We start from the raw sequence: 13272 nt of genomic DNA on the forward strand, positions 1-13272 counted from the left end.
ATTCCTGCAACTTTTCTGTATGTTTGCAAATCTTCATCATGTTGGAGAAAAAAGGTAAGCAACCGACTGCAGGGGAAATATTTCCAACATGAGATTTTTACACAGAATATATAAAGAGCTAACTCTCGCCAAAACCGGTTTGGCTCAGTGGATAGAGCGTCGGCCTGTGGACTGAGAGGTCCCAGGTTCGATTCCGGTCGAGGGCATGTATCTGGGTTGCAGGCACATCCCCAGTGGGAGATGTGCAGGAGGCGGCTGATCGATGTTTCTCTCTCATCGATGTTTCTAACTCTCTATTTCTCTTTCTTCCTCTCTGTAAAAGATCAATAAAATATATTTAAAAAAAAAACAAAAAAAAAAACGCTAACTCTCAATAGGAAAAATGGAAACCCATTTGAAAATAGAAACCCCTTTATAACACACATGCGCGCGTGCGTGCACACAGTCTCACACACACACACACACACACACACACACACACACACACACGGCCTGCAGAGGAGTTTGGAAAAATTCACTCTCCTGCCTTGGAGAGGAAGTAGGCTGGGAGCCAGAACAACTTGATTTGAAATGATAAATGTACATACACATATACACACATACATACCTAATTACAAGGCCAGATTCGTGCATTACTTAAAATAAAGCTTAGCCACGGTCTCTAACCTTTCTAGCACTTACTTCAGAGTACAAGTGGCAAGTTATGCAATTATAGAATTTTGTAGGTTATATCCCCAAATCAGCCTTTAATTTCTGCATCCACAAACTAGCTCACCCCCAATGCCCAGCGCAGGCCGGACACTCAATGGGCCCTTTATAGGTGGCATGGTCAGTTCAGGGGGCCTTCTTTGGCCGTTCTCTGGGGCCTGGGCAGGTGCTGCAGACAAGCCCTTTCTCCCAGATTCCAGCTTTTGGGTTTTCTTCCAGCTTTGAGCAGGGGTGAGATGTCAGGGTCTCTGCCATCATCACTCATTAACGTGGTTTGGAGCTGGCTCCCAATACCCCCTCCATCAGGTGCTGAGTCATAACTGAACACCTGAGTAGACACTGCATTGTCTCGCCAGCCACTTCAAACCTCTAGAGTGGCTTGCTTTCAAATATAATACGCAGGATCGTCTCCAAGCGAGAACTCACAAAACCCACAGGCAGGGGATACACTGTGGCTGGCAAAGGGCGGGTGTGGGCGAGCTGTTCCACCGCCGTCTTGTGAAACGAATCAATCAGTTTACCAAAACCAGTTGAAAAGTTTTATTTATATAAAATTCAGTAAGAACATAAAAAGATTGAGTTTCTTAAAAAAAATCTGCAGTTATTTACAGCAGTATTGCACAATAAAGTGGCAATTACCCTGTCAAAATTCATCAGTGCAAACCAAAGTGAGCCAGGGAAATTGCAATACAAATGCTACAATATGCTGGGTCCTAGGAACACATTAGTGACGAATCAGTATCCACACAGATCAGTGCTCTTGTACAGGAGTACCTGATGAGTTCCAACACAGTGACGAGTGGTTGCGGGACCTGGACAGAGGCCTCGGAGAGCTTCAGAAGTCTGCAACTGCCCAGTACAAGTAGTCAAGTTACTTCGCTGGGATTTTGAGGATGCTCTTGCACACCGCACTGTTTGCTTGGAGTAGAAGCTACCCCAGCTGGTTTAGCCTCATGTGTGACCACATCCCTGCACACACGCATGTGCAAAGTGGACACACACAGGCACCAGGCTAAATCAGCAGGGATGACAGACCATCTACACCAAACCAGGAGAAAAGTCTCTCTGAAGCTCCCACATCTTAATACCCATCCTGATGGGGCCCCCAACCTCTCCTGAAGCAGGACATCAACCTAAGGAAGCAGGCGGACCCAATGAAGGACCAAAGCTCCGGGCCAGGGGCCCGTACAACTAGCTCCTGAGGACAATTCAGTCCACACCTCGAAGCACCGGAGGCCACGCAGCAGGCGGACGTGGTGCAGCTCACCGGATGCCAACAGGGGGTGAGTGGCACGAGCAGGTAGGTCCTCTGGTTGGTCTGGAAGCAGGAACCTCTCCCACCCGCCCCCTGCCCTCTGAATACTGAGTTGTCGGGTATACATTTTCAATGCGTCAATCTGTCCCAATGACCAGTAACACTTTTTTTTTTAAAAAAAAAAGACAAATCCTGGAAGCTAATAGAATTTGCTTCCATGGGAAGCTAGCTGTTTTGGAACCAATAGAAAGTCACTGGGTATTTCCCGAAGAATTATGAAACCTGCCCGATTTATGGTCTCTCATTGGTGTCTAAACATGAGCTTTATCAAAGGACAGCAAAGACCAAGCATGTAAACCCATTTAACCATATACCAGGAACCAAAGCTGGAGAGCCACCCTAGGAAGACCATATGTCCGGCAGTGAGCTGACCAGTCGCCACCTCAGAATTAAAGCAAATAATGGGATGGTGGGGGGGTGGGGGAAGGAGGGGAGGGCGTGTCAGAGGTCAACACTTTACAGAAATTAAGACATTAAATAAGCAGAAAATAAATATACATTATGTCTACAAGTTACAGCACTATGAACCAGTAGGACACATTACACAGAAAAAGAATCTACAATATTTACAATCCTTAATTCTGAAAAAGTTTAGTAAAAAACAGTGATTTTTTTTTTTTTTTTTTTTTGCTCATTTATGCTGTACAAAATTTTACAAGAAAGGTAAAGGAGACAATTGCACACAGACATTTGGCTCAGTTGGTAAGTAAAATATGATCTAATCTAATAAATAGTCAAAATATGTACAATATTAAGAAGGGGAAACAGGAGAAGGTTCGACTGAGTACATTTTCTTTTTTAAATCAGAAGGAATTTTTACCTGGTTTCTCCACAACTAAAAACAAATTCTTCATAAACTCATTTTTAGGCCGGACTACGGGTAACTGCAAGAATCGCCGTGGAGCGACTGGGGGGCATTGACTGCATTTCTGTGATCGTCACAGGACACGTTCTACAAATCTTGCATGGGAAGAGGTGGTCAAGGCACAAAACCCGCATCTCATAAATTTTCAGACAGGGAGCTAGTTATTTTCTCTACAAAGAAATAAAACAGAAAAGAAAAAGGAAAAGGCATACCATCGCAGGTATACTTTCTGCAGGAAGCATTTTGATACACAGATACGTACAGTACAGAGACACCCAGTCACCTCTCATGTCCTGGTGCAACATCCTGTTCTTAATACTTCTACACGTCCAAGAATCACTTCCTCACACGCGTGGCCACGGCCAGCTGCCAAGCCAGAGGTAAAGGAGCGGGTGCAGCGAGCGAGCCCGCGGCCCGGGCTGCATCCTGCGCTCCCAGAAACAGGGTAAAGTGCTCCAGTCAGAGGGACTGGCACATGAGTACGGAGATCCTGGGAGCGGATGGGCCCAGAACCAAATACATCTTTGGTGTGTGTCCAGTAGGCCCACGGCCACGTTACCACCACCTCCAGCGGTGTGGCCTTGGTGCCCCAGCAAGGGGGTTCCAGACCTACCAAGAACACAAGCTCAGTCTCAACAGTTTTAAAAATATTCAAGACCCCCAAGAAAGGATTTTGGGGAAAAAGAAATTTTAAAAAAGGAAAAGTATCTGAGATCAAATATTTCTACCTAAAGAAAGCGCATATGCAAAATATATATACACACACGTATATACATATATGTATACATATATATTTATATAAAACTATGGAGAGACACATGAATTTCTCCTTGCAATTTAACAATGTGAAAACGCTGGCCCTTGGTGGGCCAAAAGGAAATGCAATAGTTGTTGGCACTGCTGACTCACTTGAAAAATCATGTATTTCTCTTAAGAAACTGTTTCACGATCTGAGGTTTCAAAAACTGTCGGAGTTGTGGGTTCACAGAATGATTGGCACCTTCCTTCCCTGCTCTCTAACCGGTCCCTCTCGGGCCTCCCCGCTGTTTAACCGCCTTTGAAATGACTGATCACCCGTGGGTGCCCTCACTGCAGTCCTCCCAGGTGGGCGTGGAGGAAGCAGTGGATGCACAGAGGAGGCCCGACAAAGCCCAGCTGTCCGAGAGAAAAGAACCAGCAGCAGCTGCCAGAAGGGACCGTTGCGGACGTGTGCCTCGTGAGTTTTCATGGCGCTGCTCAGAGCGAATGAAGCCTGTATTTCAAAGTGTGTATAGAAGAGCGGGAACCCAGTGGTGGGCGTCAGAGACCAGATCAACTCGGAAGTGGACGGAAAGCCAGGATGCCCAGGAAACAGCCATCCAAAGCCCTGCCCACCACAGCCTGTGCCAATTCCCACGAGGACTCCAGCTTGGACTCCTGCAGCCAAATTCAGCCGCAGGTGGGCCTGCCAGCCCCCTGGGGCCTCATGCTGAGTGCCCCCTGTGCTGAGGGAAAGCCTGCAACCGGAAAAGCCAACAGTGCCAAGGGCCCTGATACTGTGTCTGTGCTGTCGCCACTCTCTCTCTTCAGGACACTTGTACTTCAACGCCAGCCCACCAACCCACGTGGAAACCAGTACCGAGCACTCCCCGGTGAGCGAGCTCCCCGAAGACTGGCCGAGCTGTGGGCAACACGGGCAGATTCCAAGTCACGTTCTGACCCAGTTACACTTGAATCGTGAAGACGCACTGGACCAAATGTGTGCATGAGCACCCAGGACAGAGAGAGGAGCCATACCGGAGAAGACGAGCCACACAGACAAGCTGCACTTTTGCCACGGATGCAATTACATTTAAGGAGGTAAGTCAATATTTACACAGTGGCAGTGGCATACCAACACAGGCTGACAAAAGACCCTTTACCCCTTGAATCAGTTGCATCTCATAAGAATTTTTTGGTAATCATGATTAAAAGAAGGCGAGAGAGGCAACGGCAGGGAGGGAGGGGCCATATCATACACACCTCTCATGTTTCAAAGTCCTGTACAGTAGCCTGTAAAAATAAACTAAGGCAGCTTTAGAAACCAGCTGGCTCAGTTTCCACATGAGAGTTTCCATAATAGGTTCTTAAATTTTTAGTAAAAATTCATTTATGAGTTGGTTAAAAATTTCCACTTCCTTTTTAAAAAAACCTGTTCTTACACCATTCTTGCCTAAAATCCTGCTCCAAAGAACCATGATTAGTAACATTTTTAAAAGGAAAATATGCTCTCATTTACATTCATAACAAACACTACACTAGAGCCTCTGCCACATGGCGAGGAACCGATAAGGTCAAGTCCGCACGCAGCTCCAGGTGTCAGGCCACACCGGCCGCTCTGGGACCGCCACTGGCCGCAAAGCAATGGCGCCAGGGGGCCGTGACGCTGGGCTTGTCCGCTTGAACAACTGAAATGTCTGCACACATCTCGGCTCCACGGGAACCCGTCGTCACAGCATCCTCCACACCAGACGGAGGATGTAACGCAACAGTCGTAAGACCACCATCTGGGGGTGGCCTTCTGCTTCCTGGTAAACATGCAGAAGATCCTGGAACAACAAAAGGAAAGCTGCTTACTTTCTCAGTTTCATGGACCTCAACCAGCCCCGTCCCAGCAGCCCTTTTCCCCGGGGCCGGCGAAGGGAGGCCTCCCCACCCCCTGCAGGAGGTGCACCTCCACAAAGAGCAGGCACACCGAAGGGTCTTTTTCAAAGAAAAATAAAGCAACCAGAAGACTGTTTGGAAAAGCAGAGCGAATCCTGGCATCTCCGGGAGCCCCTCTGAAGACCACACGTTCCTGTCACAGGTGATACCCTCACTGGCTGCTGGGAGGGAGCACCGCCCGGGGCAGGAGAGCCGCTGCCCGGCCCCCGGAGCTGGTGTCCACCAAGAGGGACAGGGCGCAGGGGAGGGAAGAACGACCCTGGTAGATGTGAAGCAGCTTACGGCCCAAGTGTGTTTCAGACTCCCCAAAGGGTGAACTTCTGGGGGCTGTGACAAGGGCCCAGTCTCAGACCCCACGCCGTTCCGACAGCAGCTGCTGGGCAGTCCCCTTCGCGACTGTTGCCACAGCCCCCGAGCATCTGTGGCCCGAGCAGGACGGCGGTAAGGCCCAGCGAGGCGCTTCCCAACTCCTTCCAGAGCAGACGAGGAAGCCGGCCGGCGGGTCCTGCAGGCTCCCGAACCACAGTCCGATTTTATCTGTCACACACCAGGTGGCTTTGTTTTGATTTAACTTTCAAAATCACTTGGCTTCTTCTGTGTGAGAAGAATTTGGGGGAGGTTTTAGTTCAGACTAATATTAGTAGGTTGAAAGAGGCTTATTCAAAATAAAACCACGACTTACTAAAATGAAGAAAGGGTGTGCAGTGCCGGGCTCAGCCAGCACTGCGAGATGGGAAATCTCACGGCAGCCAGGTGCCAACGCAGCCTCAGCAGAGCCAGAGAATGGGGTGAAAATGACACCAACCAGGGGGCCGGTCACACGGGGACAGACTTAGCCAATTTCATATTCCAGAGCCGCAGTGTCTGAGGAGACCCCCCCCCCCCCAACCAGGACAGCAGGGGACGTGGAGAAGGAAAAGTCACACCACGAGAGGTCTGCCCACGTTTAGAGCTCTGCTTTGATCTCAGATGGGAAGGACACGAAGGGGATTCAAAGATGTGCTGAGAGGGGTTGGTGCGGGGATTTGTGGCAAAAAGAACGTAACACCTGCCTCCCCCCTACCCCCCCCCCGCCCCAACAGATGAGAAGTTACTACAACATCTCAGCAAGGAGCCAGACCGCCTGCCCTCTCAGACAGCACGCGTGACAACACAGCACACGCTTTTAAGCCAGCGAACAATTGCTTTTGGACAATATTCAACAGAGGAAGCTATTACCACTGATTCCAAGGGCTGTGCCAGCCCAGAAAACCCCCAACAGCTGGCACAGCCACGGGAGCTGCTGCCGGCTCCAAGGGTCCAGCCCCCACTTCCAAAGCAGCCGGACGGGCACCCTGCTTCCGCAGGCTCGCTGCCCCCCAACACCTGCACAGCAGAGCCTCCAACACCTGCACCGGTGGCCCGAGAGCCACGGCTGGGTGAGGACGTCCAGCCAGGGCCCGGCCACCAGCGTCACGCAGACCCTGTGGCCCAGCCAGCACGAGCCCGCAGACTGCTGGCCTCCAGGACTGTGAAGAAACACATTTCCATTGTTGAAGCCCCATGTGTGGTCCCCTTTGGCACAACAGCCTGAGCTGACTCCCACAGCCTCTCCCTCCTGGTCCTTCACACTTGAAGTGAAACACAGCACCCGTTAGGTTAGAGTCGTGTAACGCGCGGTTTTATTCTAAACCATAAAAATACTTTAGATACAAACTATCTGTGTATCACAGTTTCCTGTTGCTCACACACACTCACAGGTACCTGAGCGCATGGCCCATCCCTGTAGGGGATTGCATCTCCATGGTCTAGATCAGGAACTGTATTTGAAGAAATTAACTTTATGGCCAGCCCATGTGTCTGCAGGGACTCCATCAACGTCAGTTTTGTGTCTCGCTCCAGGAACCCACTCCTGACCATCTGCCCTCCTCCCTGCAGGGTGGGGGCTCCAGCAGGCCAGGCCTGCTCGAGAGGGAGGCGAGGCGGGGCCCTGGGCTCCAGCTCTGAGGCCCCTGCCTGCACTCACTGTGCCTGATGGGCAGTCCCGCGGCACCGGCACCAAGCGCAGCACAGCCACGTACAGCCCATCTGAGGGCCCCTGTGGCGCTGCCCCCCCGTGAGGACGGCCGCTGCCCCACCTCTGGGACCAGGAGGAAGGGTGCAGGTCCCCACCTCGAGGACAGAAAACATTCCAGAGAAATACAGGCCGGCTTCCCAGTGGGCAGCAGAACGGAGCCAAGACACGGAGGCTCCTTCCGTCAAAGGAGATGCAACGTGAGCACCTACGGAGCTCACCCTGGTGAGGGACAGAGCCAAACAGCTGGACAGGATCCTACGACAAGGGCCACACAGGGAAACAAGAGGGCAGAGAAGGAAGGAGGGCCGGGCAGGAAGGCCCAGGCCCACCCCCACGCGAGTCCCGAAGGAGGACGGGTCTCAGGAAGGAGAGGAGGACATTCCAGGAGACCAGTGTGAGTCACGGCAGGAGGTCCAACGGCCCTGCACCGGGGAGGGAGCAAACAGTCCAGTCAAACCGCATGAGCATCTGCTTTCTCACAATAAACCACGACAGAAACCAATGCCAGACTCCTGGGTGTCCGCTCCAATGACAGTCCCTGGAAAATAAAACAGGAGGATGGAGGATTCACGGGCTCCAAGCTTCCCTGGGACAGGCGAGGCCCAGGTGGCCCTGGAGACACTGGCTCCGCTGGGCAGCAGGTAGAGCAGGCTCCCTGGGGACTCCCGAGGGCTGGGAGCAGCCAGCGGGAGGAAGATGCCCGGCCCACGTGCAGGGCAGAGCTGGGGTGCTGCACAGCCCCGAGACCCCCGTGCGCAGCAGCCTAGAGCGCAGAGGATGCCGACACAGCCTCACCCACCCCCGAGGACCATTGACAACTTGCAGCCTGAGTAACATGTCCCAGGTTACACTAGGGAATTTAATCCCGCTTTAATGCCAAAATAATCACAGCAAAACAGGCTCTCATCCCAAACCAGAGAAGCAGGCGGGTGGACACAAGGGGCCTGATCCCAGCCCGCCTGGGACGTGGTGAGGAGGCTGACCACTGCCCACCTGCCCGCAGGGCAGCCTTCCTCTCCTGCAGAGAGAGGAGCCAGCCCGGAAAAGGCGCCCGGACACCCCAGGCCTCCAGCTTGGAGACAAGGAGACTCACCCACTGCCATCCCTGAACTAAACAGCGTGCCACACGCTTCCCTTCAGTCTTCACAACAACCCTGAGCCAGTGTGGTGGAGAGACCGAGCTCCACGTGAGAATCAAGAACCCATGACGCAGCTGCACCTGGAGCATACTGCGGGCACCGGCCCACCAATCCGCGCCGCAGCGGCAGGGCCAACGACCGCGTGAGTGCCACCCCCACGCTCAGCATCACGCCACGCCATTTTTTAACTTGCTCAACAACTTCTTTCTGCCAAGATTTCAACGCCGAACGCCCAAGAGGTCCTGAACTTCACAGGAGAGTGAATTCTGGGCTGTGAGACCAAAGAGGACTCTGACAGAGAGGGCACTGTCCCGGGTTCAGGCAAGGGAGGATGCAGGGTCCCCCAGGGCTGGCCCGGGATCTGTGGGATGGTGCCGAGTGTTGCCGTAACCAGAGGTGACAAGGTGGGGTGGGGATAGAGAGTAGCCAGCGGTACCCAGGGAAGACCACCATCCCTCTGCCCATTCATAACCAATCTGTCAAAACAGTATTTTAAATGGCAAGCGAATGAGAGAGGCTGCAGGATAGGACCCCTGTCCACCGTGAGACCAAGGACCAGTCACACAGCAGCTCAGCTTAGGTTTTATGTGGCTCCACCATCCATTGCCGTTCTCAGCTGGCGGGCCAATGCTGCTGCAAAGCAATCCGAAGACCAAGTTCACTTTCCACTTGTACCCAGGCAACAGGGGCATCGCACAGCTGTGGGCAGAATACCAGGAGCCCCGATGCCAGAGGCAGTGCTCTTACTGGAAGTCCAGGGGGAGCTTGCCCGGGCACCTCCCGACTCCCGAGGCTCCGGCTGACCTCACTGGGCAGTGATGCGATGTCAAACGTCACAGCAAAACGGCATTTGCATGAATGCCGTTTTTTGGGTTTTTTTTCCAAATATATATTTTATTGATTTTTTACAGAGAAGAAGGGAGAGGGATAGAGTCAGAAACATCAATGAGAGAGAAGCATCGACCAGCTGCCTCCTGCAAACCCCCTACTGGGGATGTGCCTGCAAACCACAGTACATGCCCTTGACCGGAATCGAACCTGGGACCCCTCAGTCCCCAGGCCACTGTTCTATCCAGTGAGCCAAACTAGCTAAGGCCCACTTTCCTATTTTTGATGCATTATTTCAAAGACTCTGTCACAGTCAAGGCCTTTTGTAGGACCATGCATGAATCACTCCTCCAGTTCACCTTAGTCGGGCCTGCCATGTCCTGGGTTTTCCTCCAACAACACGCATGTCTTCCGGCAGTACAAAGTCACTGGCCCTGCCCCGGGCCAGGCTGGCTGAGACAAAGTGCTCCCATCACCTGTGAGGGTCACAGGAGGGGAGCCAACCAGAGGGCACCAGTGTTCCGAAAGGCCCAGCCTCAGAAACATGCTAATGAGACGTGCACACTAACCACAGCTCTAACCTCTGTGTGGCTCAGCTGGAGGTCTAGTGAGGGTGACGGAGAGGCAGGGCGCCTGCAGGGGCCGAGGCTCACCTCGGGGACATCTTCATTTCCTCCTCCGGAGACGAAAACCCCCGGAGACACTCTGAATCCCCCTCCGGGCACCTGCATCTGCTCTGGTTACGTGTTCACGGCCACGCTCCCCCCAAAGGCAGGCGAGGCAGCGTGCAGGTGCCCCACGTGGCAGACCCGAGGGAGCAGTCAGAGGCGTGATGTGGCCAAGCCGGTTAGCACGCACCAGTGCTCGACCTCACTTCGCTGCGCCACCCAGACGGCACCTCCGCAGGGCCGAGGCACGTGTCTGACAGGCAGAGCCTGAGACCCAGGCAGGCGAACAGTTACCAGCATCTCTCTCTGAACTCCAGAGAACCGAGAAATGTTTCCATTATAGTTCAGAGTGGCAGCAGACAGAATGCTGGGACAGGGCGACAGCGTTTTCTAGCTCCAGACCTAAATGCCCTAGTTCAACCTTCACGACATGCCTAAGGGACTGCCCGACAGTGGCCCCCATGGGTGAACGCATGGACACGCTGCAAGGTCTAACCCCGAGGCCTCCACTTGGCCGTGAGCTGTGTTTTCTACAAGATCACACTTGATCCTCAACAAGTCATGGGAAGTCTCACGCAAAACATGCAAACCCACGGTCGCCATCATCTAGGCCAGTGGTCGCCAACTGGTGGTCCGTGGACCACTGGTGGTCCGTGGGGTCCAAAAAGTTGGCAACCGCTAATCTAGGCCACCTGCAGGTCTCGGAAAGACACACAAGAGCAGGAGCCACAGAAGGGGTGGCTCTGTTGCCACAGGTTGGCATCCCCGTGGCGGGGTCTCGGTCTTCGCCCTCTGGTCACTGTTCTTGGGGTGTGGAAACGGCATAAGGCGGGGGTGCAAGATGCTTAAAACCAAGCACACAACTGCATCCACCTCCAAGGAAAACACTCGCTAAACCTGAAACTCACAAACAGCAGGTGCCAATCGACTTATCTGACTCATCACTGCTTTGGCTCTGAACGCGCTCACTCTATGAATTCATGTGAGCAAAGGGTGAGACAATTCATCATCCTATGAGTGAGTTTACTTTTTTCTCTTATTAAACTCATTGGTTCATAGAATCACATAAGTTTTAGGAATATAATTCTATAGGATCTGTATGTTGTATTGTGTGTTTAATATCTGACACACATTTTTCTCATTATTCTCAGCTCAGGCAGTAATGAGAAGCAGTTTATTTTATGAAACGCCAACATTCAATTAACGCAGGCCTCAGAAGAATGCCGCCGGAGAACACGCAGCCCCGGGGTCTGCTCAGTTTATGCTCGAACCAAGCAGGCTCAGGGCAGACCTCTCCCTTGCACGTGATCCGTAAGGAAGATCATTTATAAAAACAGCGTGAGCCCCTTTTTTCTTTGCTTTGGTTCATGCTGCGCTTCCGCCTGCAGGTTGTCCCTTTGTTTCATGCCCGCACACGCCTGGGACACAAGTAGGAAGTAGGCCTTGTGAACAAAGACACACTGTTCCTTATGATCAAGCAATGAAAGGGTTTTCACCCACCTCCTGGCCCATCCAGAGAGTCTGCCACAGCTGTGTGTGTGGCTGTCCCCTGCAGTCCACCACCAGGACATCCGGACACTGCTCAACAGCAGGGGCCGAGCACAGACTGGCTCAGGCTGGACAGGCACTGGTACTGGGGGCTGGGGCCTGGGGGCACGCTGGCTACAGGATGTGCCTAATTACCCCAAGAGCACGTGATTTCAGGTCTGCAGCGTCCAACAAACACTCAACAGCCTCAGACCGCAAGCCTGGCCCATCCACATGGGCAAGCACACGCCACCCTGCACCCTTGGGTGACCACGCCCACACTTGCTGACGCCTCTCCAGCAGGGAAGGCCGGGCCCTGGATCGCCCTCCCGCAGTTTCTCAGGGTGAAGAAACTAGCAGAGGCTACTCAGGAACCCAGGGCACCAGTGCCACCCGTGAGGAAGCGGCGGAGTCAGGGAGCAGGCTGCTGAAGCACAGGCCTCCACACTGCACCGCTCACTCCCCACAAGCTCCTCGCCCTCGTCACAGAGCCCCACACAGAGCCCTCGCCTCTGAGAGGTCTGTCCGGGACGATGACTGTCAGCCCCGCACTCACCTGTCCCCCTGCAGGGTCCTGGAGCTGTAAGCGTCAGGACACTGTGTGGGTGCAGGTCATTTAGCCACACATCCATCTACAGTCCCACAACACATTGTCCATGGGTCTCCACTACCTGACACTTTATGTTCAATGACGTGGCGAGAAGACACCAGGCGGCTGCCACTGGCCGAACCTGTGACAATTTGAGCATCAAAATAAGTACTGAGTGGAACACATCATAACCCCCTGAACTAAACAGGGACCCATGGCCTCGGCTGGTAGCTCAGTTGTTAGAAAGTCATCCCGCTACGCCAAGGTTGCGGGTTCGATCCCTGGCCAGGGCACATGCAAGAATCAACCAATGAATACACAAAGAAGTGGGAAAACATATCGATGATTTTCTCTCTCTCTCTCATCAACGAAATTAAATAAAATAAATAAAAATACACTGGGACCCATGAACTTGTTGATGAAGGAAGGGACGCCCGGGGAGAGAGGAGAGCTGTCCCCCTGTGCACGCGTCCCTCCCATCAACACAGGAAAGTGCTGACGACAGCTGGGAGCACCACCTTTAACAAGAGTCCGCAGCACGGGGCGCGTGCCTCCTGATGCTGGGCACGGAGGACACATGGCCCACGGCTGGGACAGTGGGTCACGTGGGGATAAGGTCCACCGACTACACAACATTACCGCAACATGGTTAGCTTCTGAGTCTGACGACTACACTGAGGTTACAGAAGAAAATACCCTTCGTCTTAGGAAATACACACAGAAGTATTTAACAGTAAAGGGACACCATGCCTGCAATGTATCCCCAAAAATAACATCCTTCAGAAAATAACATGTACACAGGTACTAGGAGGGAAGCGTTAGAGCAAGTGTGGGAAGGGTCACAGTGGAGAGCAGACGTAGCAGGGCTGTTTGTGTCATCCTTGCGACTTCTGTG

General features: G+C 52.8%; 1 protein-coding gene across 6 annotated transcripts in view; it reads right to left on the reverse strand.

The window, feature by feature from the left end:
- Positions 1–2141: 2141 nt before the first annotated feature.
- Positions 2142–13272, reverse strand: part of BCL2L11 (BCL2 like 11) — a 43533-nt gene continuing 32402 nt past the window's right edge. For 4 of the 6 annotated variants that reach the window (XM_036306800.1, XM_036306792.1, XM_036306798.1 and 1 more), the window contains one exon: positions 2142–5455. In XM_036306800.1, the coding sequence (XP_036162693.1) occupies positions 5357–5455 (99 nt within the window). In that variant the 3' untranslated portion in view covers positions 2142–5356. Of the gene's footprint in view, positions 5456–5852; positions 6165–13272 lie in introns of all 6 variants that reach the window. The other 2 variants (XR_004967223.1, XR_004967224.1) reach the window with 1 other exon arrangement.

Source organism: Myotis myotis, unplaced genomic scaffold (assembly GCF_014108235.1).
Source record: "Myotis myotis isolate mMyoMyo1 unplaced genomic scaffold, mMyoMyo1.p scaffold_m19_p_43, whole genome shotgun sequence".
NCBI lineage: Eukaryota > Metazoa > Chordata > Mammalia > Chiroptera > Vespertilionidae > Myotis > Myotis myotis.